Here is a 20,405-nt window from a genome sequence, read left to right on the forward strand (position 1 = left end):
GAAAAAGAGGGCTAGTCATATCAAGGCCCTTAAGACTTCTAGTCCCTTAATCACTGACCCTACTGCCATAGCTGATCATTTTCGCTCCTTTTATGAACAATTGTATACTTCGGGTGTTGATCCATCCATGGCCAATTTTGATGTTTTCTTTAAGGACATGGTCCCCCCAACATTGACACCTCAGCTCCTAGCGGAACTTAATCGGCCCCTCACCGCAGAGGAAACTGGAGAAGCTATAACTGGCTTAAAATCTGGAAAAGCTCCTGGGGGGATGGATATTTGTTGGCTTTTTATAAAACTTTTCAATTGCTTTTGATTCCCCAGTTACTTAGGTTGTATGATGACTTTTCAGACAGAGGGACCAGCGGGGGAACCTTTGCTGAAGCTGACATTGTGGTTTTTCCAAAACCTGGTCAGGATCCCCTTCTGGCCAAAAATTATAGACCCATCTCCTTACTCAATTATGATTGTAAAATTTATGCGAAACTTCTTGCAGAAAGACTGGCTAAAGCTCTTCCATTATTCATTCACCCTACCCAATGTGGTTTTGTGAAGGGACGGCTGACAGCTGATAATTCCAGGATATTTTGTCATATACTACAAGCCGCCCAAAATACCTCCACTCCCACATGTGTGATGTCCCTAGATGCAGAAAAAGTTTTTGACTATGTGGAGTGGAGCTATTTATTCTATACTATGCGGTGGTTCCAGCTGGGTGATGCCTTTATTGATATGCCTTTTGTATGCTAATCCTAAGGCCAGATTGAACGTCAATGGCTATTTGTCTCCCTATTTCTCCCTGATTCAGAAAGGGGTGCAAAAAGAGTCGAATAAAGGACGCGGCGTGGATAACCAAAACAGTGAAGGAAGCGATAGGCAATAAGAAAAATTCATTCAGGAAATGGAAAAAGGACAAAACTGAGGGGAACTGGAAAGAGAACAGGAAGTATCAAAAAGAATGTCACCGAGTGGTTCGAAAAGCCAAAAGAGAGTATGAAGAGAGGCTAGCCAGGGAAGCAAAAAATTTCAAACCGTTCTTTAGATATGTTAAAGGGAAGCAACCGGCTAGGGAGGATGTGGGACCGCTGGACGATGGTGACAAGAAGGGAGTGGTGAAGGAGGAGAAAGAAGTGGCAGAAAGACTTAACGCGTTCTTTTCATCTGTATTTACAAACGAAGACACATCCAGCATTCCGGAACCTGAACAATTCTTCAATGGAAATCAGGCAGAAAAATTAACAACCATGGAAGTGAGCCTTGAAGATGTACACAGGCAGATAGATAAATTAAAAACAGACAAATCCCCGGGTCCGGACGGAATCCATCCAAGGGTTCTGAAAGAATTAAAGGAGGAGATAGCGGAACTACTGCAGCAAATTTGCAATCTATCCCTGAAAACAGGCGTGATCCCGGAGGACTGGAAGATAGCCAATGTTACGCCCATCTTTAAAAAGGGATCAAAAGGTGACCCAGGAAATTACAGACCAGTGAGTCTGACCTCGGTACCGGGGAAAATGGCAGAAACACTGATAAAAGAAAAAATTGATGAACATTTTGAAAGAAACAAACTTCTGATAACCAGCCAACACGGTTTCTGCAAGGGAAGATCTTGCCTAACTAACTTATTGCACTTCTTCGAAGGAATTAACAAACGGATGGACAATGGAGACCCCATAGACATCATATATCTTGATTTCCAAAAAGCCTTTGACAAGGTGCCCCATGAACGCCTACTCCGGAAACTGAAGAACCATGGGGTGGAAGGAGATGTACATAGATGGATCAGAAGCTGGTTGGCGGGTAGGAGACAGAGGGTGGGAGTGAAGGGCCACTACTCGGACTGGAGGAAGGTCACGAGTGGGGTCCCGCAGGGCTCAGTACTAGGGCCGCTGCTATTTAATGTATTCATAAATGATCTGGAAACAGGGACGAAGTGTGAGATAATAAAATTTGCAGATGACACTAAACTATTTAGTAGAGCTCGGACTAAAGAAGACTGTGAAAAACTGCAAAGGGACTTGAACAAACTAGGGGAATGGGCAACGAGATGGCAGATGAAGTTCAATGTTGAGAAATGTAAAGTATTACATGTGGGAAACAGAAACCCGAGGTACAACTATACGATGGGAGGGATGTTTTTAAATGAGAGTACCCAAGAAAGAGACCTGGGGGTGATGGTGGACTTGACAATGAAGCCGTCGGCACAGTGTGCAGCGGCTGCTAAGAAGGCAAATAGAATGCTAGGCATCATCAAAAAGGGTATTACAACCAGAACGAAAGAAGTTATCTTGCCATTGTATCGAGCAATGGTGCGTCCGCATCTGGAGTACTGCATCCAATATTGGTCGCCGTACCTTAAGAAGGATATGGCGATACTCGAGAGGGTTCAGAGGAGAGCGACACGTCTGATAAAAGGGATGGAAAACCTTTCATACGCTGAGAGATTGGAAAAGCTGGGACTTTTTTCCCTGGAGAAGAGAAGACTTAGAGGAGATATGATAGAGACTTACAAGATCATGAAGGGCATAGAGAGAGTAGAGAGGGACAGATTCTTCACACTTTCAAAAAATAAAAGAACAAGAGGGCATTCGGAAAAGTTGAAAGGGGACAGATTCAGAACGAATGCTAGGAAGTTCTTCTTTACCCAGCGTGTGGTGGACACCTGGAATGCGCTTCCAGAGGGCGTGATAGGGCAGAGTACGGTACTGGGGTTCAAGAGGGAATTGGACAACTTTCTGCTGGAAAAGGGAATAGAGGGGTATAGATAGAGGATTACTGCACAGGTCCTGGACCTGTTGGGCCGCCGCGTGAGCGGACTGCTAGGCACGATGGACCTCATGGTCTGACCCAGTAGAGGCATTTCTTATGTTCTTATGTTCTTATGACAGGGCTGTCCCCTATCGCCTCTCTTGTTCAATCTGGCCCTGGAACCTCTGCTGTGGCATTTGGACTCCTCTTCGGATATCCAGGGTATTTAGGTGGGTCCCAGAGAGATCCGCGTCTCTGCCTTTGCGGAAGATGTGCTCCTCTACATTTCCAGACCAGAGGCTAGTCTCCCAGCTATCCTTTCCCTTATTTCTGATTTTGGCAGGCTTTCAGGCTATACCATTAATTGGGATAAGACTGAGGTTCTTCCTCTGAATCCTTACTGTACTCAGGATATAATAGCTCCGTATGGTCTTACCTGGTGTTCTTTTGATATTAAATATCTAGGCATCTTCTTTTGTAATACCTGGCAAGATACCTGGCCTTGAATGTCAAATTGTTGCTCACTAAACTTATGACATTTTGTTCTCAATGGTCCTCTTTGCGCTTAACATGGTGGGGCAGATTGGAAACCATCCGTATGATGCTGACCCCTCAAATCTTGTATGTTCTACAAATGCTCCCATTGCCTCTCCTTCTCGCCCTGTTCAAAACAGTGGATAGGATATTGACTAAATACCTACGGAATGGGAAACCTTCTCATATAGCCCTATCTACTCTTAAGAAGCCCTGGAGTCAAGGGGGGGGGTCAACTTCCCTCAATACTCCTCATATGCCACTGCGGCCTTGATAAGGGGTGAAAGTAAGTGGTTTTTGCCCCAGACGAGTTATGCTTTGCCCTATTGGGGGCTGATAGAGGAGGGCCTGGTAGCTCCCTATACTTTGGCTACAGCCTGCTTTTCTCACAATGTTCCCTGTTTTCAGAAGTGGGTGGTGCTTTCTGTTACTCAGAAAGCATTATTTAATCTCGGGCATACCCTCCACACCCTATGTATACCAATGTACACTTCCCTATATGGGGTAACCCATGCATTACTATTGGGTCACATATGGTGTTTTGGCCTGCGTGGATAAATTCTGGAATCTGGCGTATACAGGATATTCTTGTAGATCATAGTCTGATGACTTTTGCTCAGTTACAATCAGCTTTTGGGGTGCCTCCTCATCAGGTATATAGATATTTGCAACTTTGTCATAGTATTCATGCTGATTTTGGTCCATATTTGGAGAGCCTACACTTGGGCTCTGCATATTATGCTCCACTGTTGGCCCATTGGAGTTCCAGACCCCATGTAATGTCTATGATTTATGGCGCTCTTACAACTTCAAGAGCACAGCGTCCTCCTCCCGTCCAGCGGCTGTGGATACGGGATCTTGATTGTACCATCACTGAGCGTCAATGGGCCCAGGTGTGGCGCTATTGTAATCGACCCCTGCATTCAGCCTCTATTCGACAATCTCTGTTCTTTGTTCTTCATAAATCCTTGTGGACTCCTGTCAAACATCAGCGGGTCTCACCGACTTTTTCTACTAGATGCTGGAGATGTTTGACGTTTACTGGTACTTTCCAAAACTTGCTTTTTGAATGTTCTTTCATCTCTGGCTCTTGGTCAGAGGTGGGGGGATATTGTGAGCTGCATTCTCCCTATTTCTGCTACTCTGGACTATCGTACGGATATTACGCTCTACCATTCTGGAGCCCCCACTTCCTTGTCCACACTCTGCTCTCTTTGACATTCTTCTTGGACTGGCCATTAAAATCGTGTTGCTCTACTGGAAACAACAGTCCTCTGTATCTGTTTCTCGCTGGTGGCACATGGTTCTCAATGCATACCAGTATGAGCTTCGCATGGCTGAACGCAGGTGATCACAATCTGCTTTTCATCATATTTGGTATCCTATGCTCACATACTGCAATGACTAATCACCTGTACAGTGTTTTCTTTCTATTTTTATTTACTGTATGCCTGTGCACCTGTACTTGGCTTACTATATCGTGTGCCTCTGCCACGGTGTGCATGTGGCTGTCCTTGCCTTACTTATTGCTCTCCTTATTATTGATGATGATGCCTGTGCCTTATTGATGTTTTGATGTGTTTGACTTATGTTTTGTTTTATTTTACCAATAAAAATGATTGACTTAAAAAAAAAGATAATGAAGGGAATAGACTTAGTAGATAAAGACAGGTTGTTCACCCTCTCCAAGGTAGGGAGAACAAAAGGGCACTCTCTAAAGCTACAAACGTAAGGAAGTTCTTCTTCACCCAGAGAGTGATAGAAAACTGGAACGCTCTTCCAGAAGCTGTTATAGGAGAAAACACCCTCCAGGGATTCAAAACAAAGTTAGACAAGTTCCTGCTGAACTGGAACTTACGCAGGTAAGGCTAGTCTCAGTTAGGGCACTGGTCTTTGACCTAAGGGCTGCCGCGTGAGCGGACTGATGGGCACGATGAACCACTGGGCTGACCCAGCAGTGGCAATTCTTATGTTCTTATTAGTTTCACAGAGTGTTCTTTTGTTTTTTGTAGTATTAAAGAAGCATTCACAGTGCGATTGTTCCACATCACAAAATGTTATTTATCATTCACGCTAAGCTGGTTTGGCTTGCATGAGAACTACTAGTGTCCTTTAGTGAATTTGTTCCTTGATGCAGATTTTGAAATGAAATATTTTTGTATACTGATGTCTGTACTACAGAGATGTGTTTACTTTGAGTAATAGAAAAAAAAAAAATCTGCTAGTCTGTTAGTTGTGAGTAGGTGGATTGTTGTCTGGTCCCAGATCTAAGATTAATTATTTGTTAACACTATATAATAAGCAAATGTTGATATTTGGCTTTATAAACTATATTGAGCTAAATTTTAAAAAATATCTTAAAGGTTTCTCTGAAGATTTCTGTAGTCAATAAATCAGTCTATACTAATGAGGATCTTAGCATTTGCATATTTCTGGCACTGCACCAGACACTCTAACACAGCTAAAGGAGAAGCTCCCATGGTTGAGTTTTACGAAGGAAATTGTAACTGCTTAAACATAATTATCTACATCTATCACTTTCTAACTCTCCCCTGTCACAGAAGACTTGAAGCCAAACATTAATATTGTTAAGAAAAATTTTTTTTAAATGAGTAAGAAGAGGTATATATTCACACTGTTTGAGCTGAGCATTGAAGTTAACAGTTAATAAGAAATGCCTGATTTTGTCCAAGCATTCAGCCATAGCTAACCATCTAAAGTTGCAGCTGAATATCCAATGAAATTTAAGAACACAAAGGGCTCCTTTTACTAAAGTGCGTTAGGGCCTTAATGCGCGGAATAGTGTGTGCGAAATTGCCACGCACGCTAGACCTTAATGCCAGCATTGAGCTGGCATTATTCTTGAAGCGTACCGTGCGGTTTAGCGCGCAGTAATTTTGTGCGTGTGCTAAAAATGCTAGTGTACCTTAGTAAAAGGAGCCCTAAGCTGCGATAGCGCTTTTAGCGCATGCAGAATTTTAGCGCACACTAAACCCACGCTAAGCGGCTAGAACTAACACCAACTCAATGCTGGCGCTAAAACCGCTATCGCAGCTTAGTAAAAGGAGCCCAAAATGTATTCTTTTAAATTTCGGACTTTCATTTGTGCTAATGAAGTTAACTACAAAAATATAATCATTTCAAGAGCAATTCTATAAACTAGAGGCTAACATGTACATGCCTACTGCACACGTACTCATGTAAAATACTAGCATATATACACATAATAATAATAATGTATATACAGCAACAACCTCATAGTTCAGAGAGGTTTGCAATAAAATACCAGTAATCACTGAGAACATGCAAATAAAAACAACCATCAAAAACACATCATTACAAACTTTTCAAATAAATGATTTTTCACACGTCACCTAAAAACAGCATGAAGGGATAAATTTAATTTGATAAGATTAATTGTAGAATTTCAAGTGATATATCTGTGTTAAAATGTTAATACTAATGTTGATGTACTTGATGTAAGTTATAAAATGAATAAAGAATTATTAAAAAATAAATAAATAAATAAATAAAAACAGCATGATAAGTAGAAGAGGATAAGAAACAATCTGACAACTCCTCCCAGAATTGTACAGCCTGAAAAGAAATCAACATGTCCACATATTGATGTCTAGGCCTACCACAAATAATAATAATAATAATATAACAGTTTATATACCGCAGGACCGTGAAGTTCTATCATTAGAAGATGTTACAGTTTGAATAGATTTAGCAATGTTCTGACAGTTAACATTGATTGAAAGATGCTACAAGTTGAGTGGAATTAGCAAAGTTAGAAACTAGTGATTAACAACTGTAGGGATCAGTTATTGTGGGATGAGGTTAGTTGCCTAAGTACTTCCAAGGATTTCCAAAGATCGGAGATCAAAGAGCAAAAGAGAACCGGCATGGCTTACCAAACAGGTGAAGGAAGCCATAAAAGAAAAGAAGGACTCTTTCAAAAAATGGAAATACATAAAGACAACCGAAGCCTGGAACAAACATAAAGATGATCAGAAGAAATGTCACAAGGCGGTGAGGGATGCAAAACAGGAATATGAGGAAAAAATAGCCCAGGAGGCCAAAAACTTCAAGCCCTTCTTTAGATATGTGAAAGGGAAAAAACCTGCAAAAGAGGCAGTCGGACCCTTGGACGACCAGGGAAGAAAAGGGTACATCAAGGAAGATAAACAAATCGCAGACAAACTAAATTCCTTCTTTGCGTCCGTCTTTACGAAGGAGGACACCTCAACAATACCTGAAGCGGAGAAAGTGTTTGCAGGAGAAATAGAAGACAGCCTCACCACAGTTGAAGTGGACTTAGACCAGATATACTATCAGATCGACAAACTTAAAAGTGACAAATCCCCTGGACCGGATGGAATTCACCCGAGAGTCTTAAAGGAATTGAAGGTTGAAATCGGAGAGTTATTGCAAAAACTTGCAAACCTGACAATCAGAACTGGACAGATACCGGACGACTGGAGGATAGCGAACATCACCCCAATTTTCAAAAAAGGATCGAGAGGTGAACCGGGCAACTATAGACCTGTGAGTCTTACGTCTGTCCCCGGCAAGATGGTTGAAGCACTGATCAAGGATAGCATGGTCCGGCACTTGGACGCACACGACTTGATGAAACCCAGTCAACATGGATTCAGGAAAGGGAAATCATGTTTGACGAATTTACTCCAATTTTTTGAGACCGTGAACGAGCAAATTGATAGTGGGAAGCCGGTGGACATAATATACTTGGACTTCCAAAAAGCGTTCGACAAAGTTCCACACGAAAGACTTCTCAGGAAACTACAAAGCCATGGCATAGAGGGGGATATACAAAGATGGATAGGCAAATGGCTGGAAAACCGAAAGCAGAGAGTGGGCATAAATGGGAAGTTCTCCGACTGGGAGAAAGTGACTAGTGGAGTACCCCAGGGCTCGGTACTTGGGCCGATCCTTTTTAATATTTATATCAATGATCTGGAGGAAGGAACATCCAGTGAGATCATCAAGTTTGCAGACGATACAAAACTATGCCGGGTGATCAGATCGCATGAGGATAGAGAGAAACTCCAGAGCGACTTGTGTCGGTTAGAAACATGGGCGGAGAAATGGCAGATGAAGTTCAATGTGGAGAAATGCAAGGTAATGCATTTAGGCAATAAGAATAAGGAATACGAGTATACAATGTCAGGTGCAACTCTGGGGAAGAGTGAACAAGAAAAGGACCTGGGTGTACTGATAGATAGGACCCTGAAGCCGTCGGCACAATGCGCGGCAGCGGCAAAGAAGGCAAATAGAATGTTGGGCATGATAAAGAAAGGAATCTCGAGTAGATCGGAGAAAGTTATAATGCCGCTTTATAGGGCAATGGTCAGACCACACTTGGAATACTGCGTCCAACATTGGTCTCCCTACCTAAAGAAGGATATAAAACTGCTGGAGAGGGTGCAGAGACGAGCAACAAAACTGGTGAAGGGTATGGAAAAACTGGAATACGAGGACAGACTTATAACACTAGGATTATTCTCCCTTGAGAAAAGGAGACTGCGTGGGGATATGATCGAGACCTTCAAAATACTGAAAGGAATCGACAAAATAGAGCAGAGAAGATTATTTACATTGTCCAATTTGACACGGACTAGAGGACATGTAATGAAGCTAAGGGGGGACAGGTTCAGGACTAATGTCAGGAAGTTCTGCTTCACTCAGAGAGTGGTTGACACCTGGAATGCCCTCCCAGATGAGATTATTGCTGAATCGACCGTCCTAGGCTTCAAGAGCAAACTAGATGCATATCTCCTTAAGAGAGGCATGTAAGGATATGGTGGACTATAAATTACAACAGGTGTACACCTGGCAGGGCCTCCGCGTGTGCGGATCGCCGGACTTGATGGACCGAAGGTCTGATCCGGAGATGGCATTTCTTATGTTCTTATGTTCTAGCTATGTTTTTAGGCGTTTCCTAAATTCCCCATAAGTAGTAGACGTAAGCAATTGTTCTAGATCTTTACCACGTAATTCTGCCTGGTGTGAGAGGAGATGTTGATGATGTCTTTTGAATTTACATCCTCTAACCGGAGGGGAGACAAAAGCTTTTCAATTATATATTTACTTTTGAAGAATTTTAGGTTAATGTTATTTATTTTTATATTGTTATTTTGATTGTGTATGTTTAAGCAGGATACAGGTTTTTAAATAAAATAAAACAGTTAACATTATGGGCTCCTTTTACTAAGGTGCACTAGCGTTCATTGCCCCTTGCACTAACTCCACGCTACGTGCCAAAAACTAATGCCAGCTCAATGGAGGCGTTAGCATCTAGTGTGCCCGGCATTGCAGCGCGCGCTTAGCGCACGCTAAAACCGCTAGCGCAGCTTAGTAAAAGGAGCCCATTGAGCTGCACAGGAAAAGATGACAAACTCTAACCACTCCACCAAATAGGGCAGGGCCAAACCATGCAGTGCCTTACTCACTGTGAAACCGTGTAATTCACTGACCCTGTAATTTTCCTAGAACTATCACAAGATGTTCAATGCTATACTCTGTAATTCGCTGTCTGTACAGTTTTTCTTCATTGTGAACCGCCTAGAAGTCGCAAGATTGTGGCGGTATATAAGAATAAAGTTATTATTATTATTATTATAGAATATGCAGACAAACTTAAATAAGGCCCTCAGTGGTAACCAATGCAACCAAAAATAAGTCACATGATCATATTTTTTTCAACTGAATAATTAACCGCAAACTGTTAGGCGATTACAAATAGCTGTTTGCAATCACCTAACCAGCTGCAGCAGACACCCAAGATAAACAATGTTGCAATAATCCAATATGTTTAGGACCAGTGCCTGAACCAACAACCTAAATTGAAATTCCAAAAAATAGCCACCAAAAAAACAAAACTTATACATCATGAAAATGCCCTTTTCACTACAGCATCTACATGAGGCTGCATGGTAAGACCAATATCCAAAATCACTCACCAAATCCTCAAAGCAGGGACAAAAGTTTAAAAATCTTGGTGAGTCATGAGACCCATATTACTAATAGATGTCCAGACAGCCAAAAAAACTTGTCCAGGTTTAATTTCTGTCTATGCTCAAGTATCCAGCCCTCAACCAGGTCCAAAGCAACATGCACCTCAGATGATACTAAAGATACTCTAGAAGTGTAATAACATTAGCATAAGTAAAGCAAGTAAACCCCCTCTGATGTAATCTTTACCCCAGTGAAGCAAGAAAAACATTGAACAAAGGCAGGGATAAAAGGGAACACTGTGGTACCCCACAAGGACTCTTCCAAGTCCTTGATAAACAACCCTTCACTTTAACCTGATAAGACCGACACTGAAGAAAGACACGGAACCATCTCAGCACCTAACCTGAAACCCCCAGACCATCCGATATATCCAACAAAATGTCATGATCCACCAGATCGAATTCGCAAGACAAATCAAACTGGAGGATCAAGGCACTTTTACCCTCACTGAACAAAGAATAGATACAATCTAATAATGATCCCACCACAGTCTCAGTACTTAAAAAAGGGTAAAATCCCAACTGGGAACAATGCAAAACATTAAATTTCTCCAAATAATCTATTAAGTGACAGCCCAGTATGTCATCCATAATTTTTAAAAGGAGGGAATAGATGGAAAAGGCCTATAGTCCAAAAGAGCAGCCAAAGAATCACGCAAACCTTTTTACAATAAGAGTAATAACTATATGACCTAGTACAATTGGAAACCTACCCTTCTCCAACAAAGCTACCAACCATTCATATAGGCAAACTTTAAATGAGTTTGGCGCTGCATGTAATACCGAATGAGGGCAGGAATCCAATGAACAATAAGACTTTGTATATTTAGCATAAAATATACAAAACAAAGACCAGTCAGGATGCCCAAACTCTGTCCATCCATATCACCAGGGCGTATACAGTCTGCAAAAAAAACCAAAACAAACAAACCAACAAACACCTCTTCAACTGGGAGAACCTTCCCCACAAGCAGTGACTATATAGATTTTAGTGTAAAAGAAATCACCCAATTGGTCTGCAGTGGGAGTCTGTTCTGATGAAACATTCACACAGCTTTTAACATCCTGTAGGATCCGATACCAAACAAAACAAAGACTTCATTTTTACAATGGCTCTGCCCAAACCCAAATAATACCTCCGGCATTTCTCCTTCAAGGCCGCCTTGTAATCCTTCACCACCTATTGCCAAAGTGATCTTATAACAGTAGAAGCTTACTTCCACCAAGCACTCTCTGTCAGCAGCAGCATTTCAGCTAGAAGAGCTCATCATCAAATCATGTGGCAAACCGCTAAAATAGCTTGCGTTTAAGCTTACAGGGTACAATGTTATCCAAAACCCCAGTATTGGTTATCAGCCAGTAAGGAACAAATTCAGGTGGATCACATACTACACCAGAGGATTCAGATTCAATCCAAAATCTATGTGAATTTATAACATCCCAAGAAAAATAAGACACTTGTGATCTCATCAGGGCCCGGCCCTGGCTCTTCCAACTGATGTTAAATGAATAAAGATAATGATCAGACCAAAGCTGACTAGCCTAGTAACCATGCAAAATAGTTATACTGTGAACAGAGGAACCAGAGTCAAAAAATGACATCATAATCAAAATGATGTCACCCAGTGTGAGTTGGGATAGCGCAGCTATAGTTCAAAGCATCAAATAAGTTTCAAGTTTATTAAGTATTTGATTAATCGCTTACTCAAATATCTAAGCGATGAACAAATCTTTCAATTTACAGATAATACAGGGGTTATAAAAAAACAGATGAACACTGAACAAAACATTTTAAATGAATGACTAATAAAATAAATAGAAAGGAAAATAAAGGGAAAGGCAGGGTAATGAAATACAATAATAATGATAGAAAGAAGGACGATAATGGTAAAAAACAATAGGAGGGAAATAAAAGAAGTAGCCTTATGAAAATAAGCGAAAATAGGCTGGGGCTCCTAAATATCATAAGCATATTTGAAAAAAAAGCTCTTAAGTTTACTTTTAAATTTATCTAAGTTCTTTTCTTCTCTGAGATAAATAGGGAGGGAGTTCCAAGTTTGAGGAGCTGTAACAGAGAAGATAGAATGCCACCATGTATTAATAACTTTAAGTGAGGGCGTAATTAATAGATGTTGGTCAATAGATCTCAGTGATCTGATTGGGGTATAAGGGATCAATAACTTGTAAATGAAAGCTGGGGTTTTATATAACAAGGATTTGAAAGTAAGTAGATTTAGTTTATATTGAATTCGATGCGCTACTGGAAGCCAGTGTGCTTTCTTAAGAAGAGGAGTGACATGATCAAATTTCCTTGCTTTCATTATGAGTTTAATTGAGATATTTTGAATGATCTTCAAACGTCTAATTTCTTTTTGAGTTATTCCCATTAGAAACAGATATAGCTTTGTGCACACTCCGGTATGTTGTAACACTTGAAACTATACAGTACTATTTAGTGCTCAGAGAACCGTTTTTGCTTATGAGACCGCTGGGTAAGCAAAATTTGCCCACTACTTTTTTTTTTTTTTTGTAAATCTTTATTAAATTTCCAAACTACCATAGTGCAAACAAACAATTTCAATAAACACAGCTCAATTTCTCGATCACTGCACCAAATTTTTAAGCACTGGTACATAAATTTAACTTACTGTCTATCAAGAATTGTATTTCCTACCCTGCTTCTCCCTCTCATAGCGTATGTCCGTGTGTCTAGTCCAAGTGTGTGTATAGTTCCCCTGTAAGCTGTAATTTTAAATTTTGTACATCACTTAGAATTTTGATTAAGCGATTAATCAAATTTTTAATAAACTTGAAACTTGAAGTATAAATAACTAGAATGCTAGCATTTTTGCATTCTTGCCTGCCTGCTTAAATATAGACAGTTCTTAATAGAATTATCCAACAGAGGGTAATTTTATAAAGGTACACCTATTTGAAGCCTATTCTAGAAAGAAAATTAGGCACTGCCTTTTCTTTATAGAATACTAAGAACATAAGAAGTTGCCTCCACTGGGTCAGACCAGAGGTCCATCGTGCCCAGCAGTCCGCTCCCGCGGCGGCCCATCAGGTCCATGACCTGTAAGGTGACCGGCGTCTAAGCCCTTTTAATCCCCTTGTCCTTCCCTGTAAGCCCTTTCATAACTTATCTCTACCTCTATCTGTATCCCTCAACCCCCGTGTCCTTCAGGAATTTATCCAATCCTTCCTTGAAGCCCGGTAGGGTACTCTGTCCTATTACTAGTATAGGATTTGCCCAAACTGACCACAACAACTTAACCAGTTAAGCCAATATTCAGCACTAACTTATGTGGCCTATTTTAACTGCTAAATGTAGCAGGTTTGACGCTGAATATTTGTGCCTAACCAGTTATCTCCCACTGAATATCTGCGGTTAGGCACTAAAATTCTATTTAATCAGCCAGGAGCCTTTCCTGGTTGGTTAAATAGTTTTGTATATCAGCCAGTGTGTGTTTAACTCTGGCCCCTGCTCATACTCCTCCCAAACTCGGCCTCTGTGAACCAAAGCAACAGAGATCCAGCTGAGAAATTTTACATGGTTTCATTTGAGGCTAAAGGGAACATCCAAAGAAAATTTTATTCAATTTGAAGGAGGTCGAGTAGGGATGATTTTCAATATTGGACCACTTGATATGGAATGACCCTATTACATGAAAAATAAGGGAAAAGAAGATATTGATTCGGCAAAGATAGGTAGACATACAAATCAGGTATTATACTTAACATAAATTCAATGCTAATGGTTGTCTTTAAAATCTTAACTAAAAGATTCACTTTTACTTTTTTTTTTTTTTTAGTAAAATAGGCTTCTAATGTATAGTTAAACACACTATATTCCACCATTTATCATAATACCCTTAAACTATGCTCAGTGGGACATAACTAGGAATTGTAGCATTTACATGCAGTCTTGGTCCCTGACTTTAGACTGTTCCTTATAGAATTACCCCTTGGAGTGTAACTCTATAAAAGTAAACCTATTTTTAGAGCCTATTCTGCAATATTGATAGACCCCCCCTTACATGTTGCAACATATTTTAGTATTGTACATTGCCTTGAATATATATATGATTAGGCGATTAATCAAATTTTAAAATAAACTTGAAACTTGTAAACTTTATAGAATACTTGCATTACAGGTCAGATATTCATCTATATTTTTGCATGACCCGTTACAGCATGCCTAGATTGTGAAAGGACACATGCGAATCATAACATTCTATAATTTACATGCATAATTTTGTGCTCTGCTCACATTCCAGCTATGTTGATGCTCACCTGCAAAATATGCATCATCAAAGTCTGGTGCGGACTTACAGAATAGCATTAGTCAGGAAACTGTACATGTGTAAATGGCCACTTACACGTGTGAATTTCTAGAATATTGTCATTTATGTATACTTTTGCTGCCTAAATCTAGTCAGCTCTTTACATAACCACTCACTTAGCACTAAATATTGTGCTAACCAATTCAGTTTGCAAAACAAATTCATTCTGGTCTAGCACCTTATTTGCTTGCTTAAACCTATGCAACTGCACTTTTGCAGATGATGATTAGAGGAGACTTTGGAGCTTTGAGCTGGTTAGATTTGTGAAGTTAAAAATCAGTTTTAAGTGCATAAATCTTTGAGTACCGATCTCATTTTGTCTGTGCTTTTTTAATGTTCCTAGTGTGGCACTGTGGACCAAGGGATATATGTGAACCTGACAGAGAGGAACCTTCAGGATGCCCAGAAATTTATACTGATGCATGAGGTTGTCCAGCCAGTGGGCTCATTGCCTTACTTTATGGAAGACAACAGCCGGTTTTCCCATGTCGTGGTGGACGTTGTTCAGGGCAAAGATATGCTGTTCCACATCATGTACTTGGCCACAGGTATAGATGTCACTAAATATCATCTTGGGCTAAAATATAATCAGTGATACAAGAATGTGGTACACAGTAGTTGATGTGAACCTGATTATGTTCAAAAGAGTGTTTCCAAGGTGACAGAACACAGTCTGGGAAATACAAATAATAATCCTGCTTACATGAGAATTTATTTTTTTCATCTTTTTCCACAATTAAAGCCAGATTCACATGTAAAAAAGGGCCTGTATAAAATTGTGCAGCCACATACACAAAAATACACACATGGAAAGGGTGTCCTTTCTTTTATGCAATCTGCATGTATGCATTCCTGGATATAGTGTGAGAAGAAAGAAGGTGGCAAGATCTGGGGAGCCTATTTTATAAAGATCTATAGATACTTATGTTGTCTTTGTCAGCTGAATGGAAGTTGGAAAGAATTATACACAAGGGGTCAAGACTATCTGCCATTTCTCGGTCTGGGGGCAAAACCATTCTCCAAGAAATTAATGGAACGAGATGAAACTTGGCACACAGAAAAAACAATGAAAAGACGTTCCCTCAGTAGCGTACCAAGGGGGGTTGGGGGGGAGACAGTCCGTCCCGGGTGCAGCCTTAGGGGGGGTGCACAGCTGGTCCGGTCCCTATCGCGCTCCCACCCTCCCAGTGAAAGCAGCATCGGTGCCATTACCGAAAAAGGTAATGGCGGCAGGCCTTGGAGCACCGAGGCAGACGCTTCTCCCCCCTCCCAGCCGAACCCCCGCTGACCTTCCTATCTCTCCCCCCCAAGTGAACCTTTCCGACCCTCCCAGCGAAAGCAGCAAACCTCCCTCCAGTAGCGTTGCTGCTTCGCGGCTTTTTCCTCCTTCTGCCGCCTCACTGATGACGTCATCAGTGAGCGGCAGAGGGAGGAGAAAACCGCGAAGTAGCAGGGAGGTTTGCTGCTTTCGCTGGGAGGGTCGGAAAGGTTCACTTGGAGGGGGGGGAGAGATAGGAGGGTCAGGTTAAATTATGTACTCCCATGATCACACCCAGTTTTTGACCTGCATGTAAGAATTTAAATGTGAATCTTTATTGAATAGCGCATAGTGAGGTACATACAAATTCTAATCGGTGCCAATAATTGATTGCTAGTGTCCAGTTATCAGAACTAATTGTGTGCATAATTTGGGTGCATGCCTAAATTTGTTCATGCAATTTTTTATGCTATAACTTATACACATGTTTTGTGATACCCTAGACTTGAGCTTTCAAAACCAGCTTGGTTAGCATAAGTGCTCGCACTTCCACATGCACACATTTATACTCAGTTACACTAGTGTTATATAAAGCAAGGATAGGCAGCCATGGTCCTTGAGTGCTACACCCAGTTGGATTTTCAAGATTTCCACAATGAACATACATGAGATTGATCTGTATGTACTAGTTTCACTGTATGCAAATAAATTTCATGAATAATCATTTTGGAAATCTGTAAATTCCAGCCAGGGTTGTGACCATAGTTTCCAACCTCTGCTATTAAAGAAAGGAGTTTCCCTCAAAACAGTCTGAAATATATTTCAAAGAAAGAAAGTACACATATAATGGAAAATGCATGTGTGCTGTCTGGTGGTCGATGGGATTCACACTAGTGAAGGAAAAGTAATTAACAAGAACCTCTGTGGATCAATAGGAGGCCCAGTCCTCTTAAGTGTTTTCATAAGTGACATTGTGGGTGGGCTAGTTGGAGGACTGTGCTTTGTTTATGATAAGAAAAACTATATTAAGGATAGTTAAAGGATGACCTTGAAAAATTGGCAGAGTGATAATAGCTTTGGCAAATATACTTTAATCTGAAAAAAAAAAAATTCAAAATTCTGCATATGGAGGTAAAAAATTCAAAGATCAAATGCATTATAATTTAGTTCTAGTTTATTGGAAGTATTAATATACCATTTCTCAACCTTAAATAAAGACATAGGGCTCAATATTCAGTGCTGTTTAGTTGGCTGGGAATGGCTTCTGGCTGGCTAAATAGTACAGAGTCGACTGTCTGGAGATATTCAGAAGGAGATAGGTGATTTTCTCCCGCTGAATATCCGGCTCACCAGATTGGCTGGTGAATGGCTATGTCACATGACATAGCCAGTCATTTCCAATATTCAGCATCTCATCAATTAATTTTGGTAGCCAGATAGAGCAGTCTAAAAGGGTGGTCTATCTTTGGCCATTAAGACGTAGCTGTCTAGCCACTGAATATTGGTCTAGCCAGCAATGTCTCGGCTGTCCCAAAATAGACCGGAAATTCAATGCTGGAATTGGATTTCTGAAATAGCCACAGATCACAGGAGATCACTGGTGATCTCCTGTGGTCTAATTTGCAAAAAAACACATATATACCTTAAAATAAAAAGGCGTCCCTCGACATTTACACCTATTCTGACTTACATTTAAATGTCGGTTAACCACTCATCTGGAGCTGGGATTTAAAGGACTGATTGTATTTAAAACTACCTCAAAATACAGAAAAATTAGCTTTGGAACTTGACCTCTTAATTGGCTCCCCTTGGAGGTGAAGTTCTGAGAAATCTAGTGTTGACAAGTGTGTACATAGCAAACTCTATTTTTCTTTTTTTAATATGGCTGTTGTACTGTACATGCTGCCATAATGCATGCATTTAATTGTGGCTACATATTTTACAAACGGCTGTATGTTTAGTGAGCATCCCAAATTGGAAATCCATTTTCTGTGCTAGACAACTTATACAAAATAGGGCTTTAATATGTTAAATTGCACTCATTTCCCAAAAAATAGACTTAAAACTGGCTTACAGCATCAACAGCATCAAAAATTAATCATATTATATTACATTACATTGATGTCTTCTAACCCGCCAATACCTTTCAGTTCTAGGCGGTTTACAACAAGAAATTAACCAGGGCATTCCCAGGGAGATTACAAGGTTGATAGCTATAGTATGCGTCGGGATCTGGGAATGGTCGATATGGTTTGGTTAGATCATTTGACAAATTTCTTGAATAGTATGGTTTTCAGTTCTTTCCTGAATGTTTTGTAGTTGGGCGTTGTAGTCAGCAGATTTGAGAGGTGGTGGTCTATTTTTGCTGCTCTGGTGGCTAGTAGACCGCCGTCATATATTTTTTTTTGCTTTGCATGCCTTTGATTGGGGAGGTATATAAAGTGCTTGAGTTCTCCTTGTGTTTTTCCAGATTAGGTGGTTGTTCAGATAGCTTGATCCATTTCCATTTAGGGCTTTGAATAGGGTGCAGAAGAATTTGTGTTGTATGTGTGCTTGTACTGGGAGTCAGTGTGAGTCTTGGAAAGCTGAGGTAATGTGGTTGTATTTTTTCAGCGTGTATATTAGTCTTAGGGCTGTATTTTGGACTGTTTGTAATTGTTTTAGCATGTTGGCGGGGCATGACAGGTAAAGTATGTTACAGTAGTCCAGGAGTCCTAGGATTAGCGCTTGTACTATGAGTTTGAATTGTTCATTGTTGAAGTATTTTCGGACTTGTCTTAAGTTGCGCAGTTTAAATAAAATAACTTTCACTAAGAAATACAATATTCAAATTAAATTCAAATATTAGCAAGCTTCATCAAAGGGTCCTTTTAATAAGCTGTGGCTAAACATGGTCTTAGCACACTTTTATGTGTCTTTTCTGCATACTAAGGCCATGTTTTGTCATGGACAGAAAATGTAATGCATGGAACCAAACAAGCTTAGCAGTGAATAGATGGCAACAATAGTAATTGAGAACCAAAGCCAGTGCTGGGCAGACTTCTACGGTCTGTGCCCTGAAAATGGCAAGGATAAATGACATTATGAAAAGGAAAAAGATCTCTACATATATGTTCACATATTTCAAATATCATGAATATAGTAATTCACATACACTCAGAATTGTGTAATCTGACCAAGAGCCGAAGCTCCTATAGCCAAACCCACCACCCAATCACTGTGTGTGGAATAGTGACAAACCATAAAGAGTATCTATATGGTGATTATGCAAAAGTTTTTGTATCATTCAAAAAATGCATGTAACTTAGCTTTTGGGGTTTGAACGGGTCCCTCATGGGCCACATTTTGAGAATCTTTTTCAAGGAACCCAAAAGTGAAGGCAAATAAGTTGTTGAATTGCCAAACAAGTGATAAAGAGGTGCAATCACATATATGACCTTTTCGTGGTAGAAAACCTTCTGTGCATGATTCATGATTCGAATCGGTTTACCGATTCACTTCGAGTGAATCGATTCAAATCGATTTAAAACAAACAAACAAAAAAATCAGACTCCCAATTTGGTGACAGACCCTTCCCCCTTGCCCCCTAAAGCAGGAGTGGCAGTGCTGCCTCTTGCTGGCCGGTTGTGCCACTCCTGCTTTAGAGGGTGAGGGGGGAGGGTGTGAGAAATCGGCTGGATCCTCAAGGTTAGTCACAGAGAAATATAGGAAAATATACAAACCCCGGTGCGGAAGAGCTGACCAAGTCAGAATCCGGGGGAGTAGATCAGCTGACTATCCTGTAGAAAGCGAGGAAGAAATGGAAATAGAAAAAAGAAGCTTTAACTTTCCTGATGCAGTCCTAAAGCAAGGCAAGAAAGTTCTGCCTTGCTATTATCCAGTGCCTATTAGGCAGGAGGCAGATCAGCAGGGTACCCGGAAAGAAATGATTCAAGCAGAGGGAAGGAGACTCTCCCCCCCACTGCAGCTACAGGGGAGTGGTTTCTTCCCACAGCTTATACAGGCTCTGTAGAGAGCTAAGGAGGTCGGAGGAGGGGCTGGGCTGGAGAGTCCTGGGAAGACAAGCTGTGTAGGCACAGAGAGTCCAGCGTGAGGCTGCCCTACCTGAGGAACAGCCAGGGATTGCAGTCTGACTGGGATATGATAGAAGAGCCAGTGGTGAACTCTGCCCTGGAACCCAGTTATATTGAACCCATGTTAACAGAGGAAAGTAATGCTCCAGGTGAATGCCAACCTGAACCCATGGAGACAGCACAACCCTGTGCGTTTTAAGGGAATGTTTTTGTTCTTTCCTTATTGTTTAGGACAGAGACTGTAAGATTAAAAGGGGCAAAGTTCACTGTCCGTATAGCACCAGTGCAGATCTCAGTGCCTGAGTGTATCTCAGCTTAGCTAAACAACCCCAGCAGGAAGAACAACTGAATAACTGTGGTGTCAGGTTATCAAAGCTCTGTGACTATTCACAGCTGCAGTTCTGTG

The 20,405-nt window shown here is 40.8% G+C and overlaps 1 protein-coding gene across 1 annotated transcript in view; it reads left to right on the forward strand.

The window, feature by feature from the left end:
• Positions 1-20,405, forward strand: part of SEMA5A (semaphorin 5A) — a 1,054,315-nt gene that overhangs the window by 675,648 nt on the left and 358,262 nt on the right. Inside the window, 1 exon segment of the mRNA XM_033929716.1 lies at positions 15,012-15,216. Within this exon segment, the coding sequence (XP_033785607.1) occupies positions 15,012-15,216 (205 nt within the window).

Source organism: Geotrypetes seraphini, chromosome 2, assembly GCF_902459505.1.
Source record: "Geotrypetes seraphini chromosome 2, aGeoSer1.1, whole genome shotgun sequence".
NCBI lineage: Eukaryota > Metazoa > Chordata > Amphibia > Gymnophiona > Dermophiidae > Geotrypetes > Geotrypetes seraphini.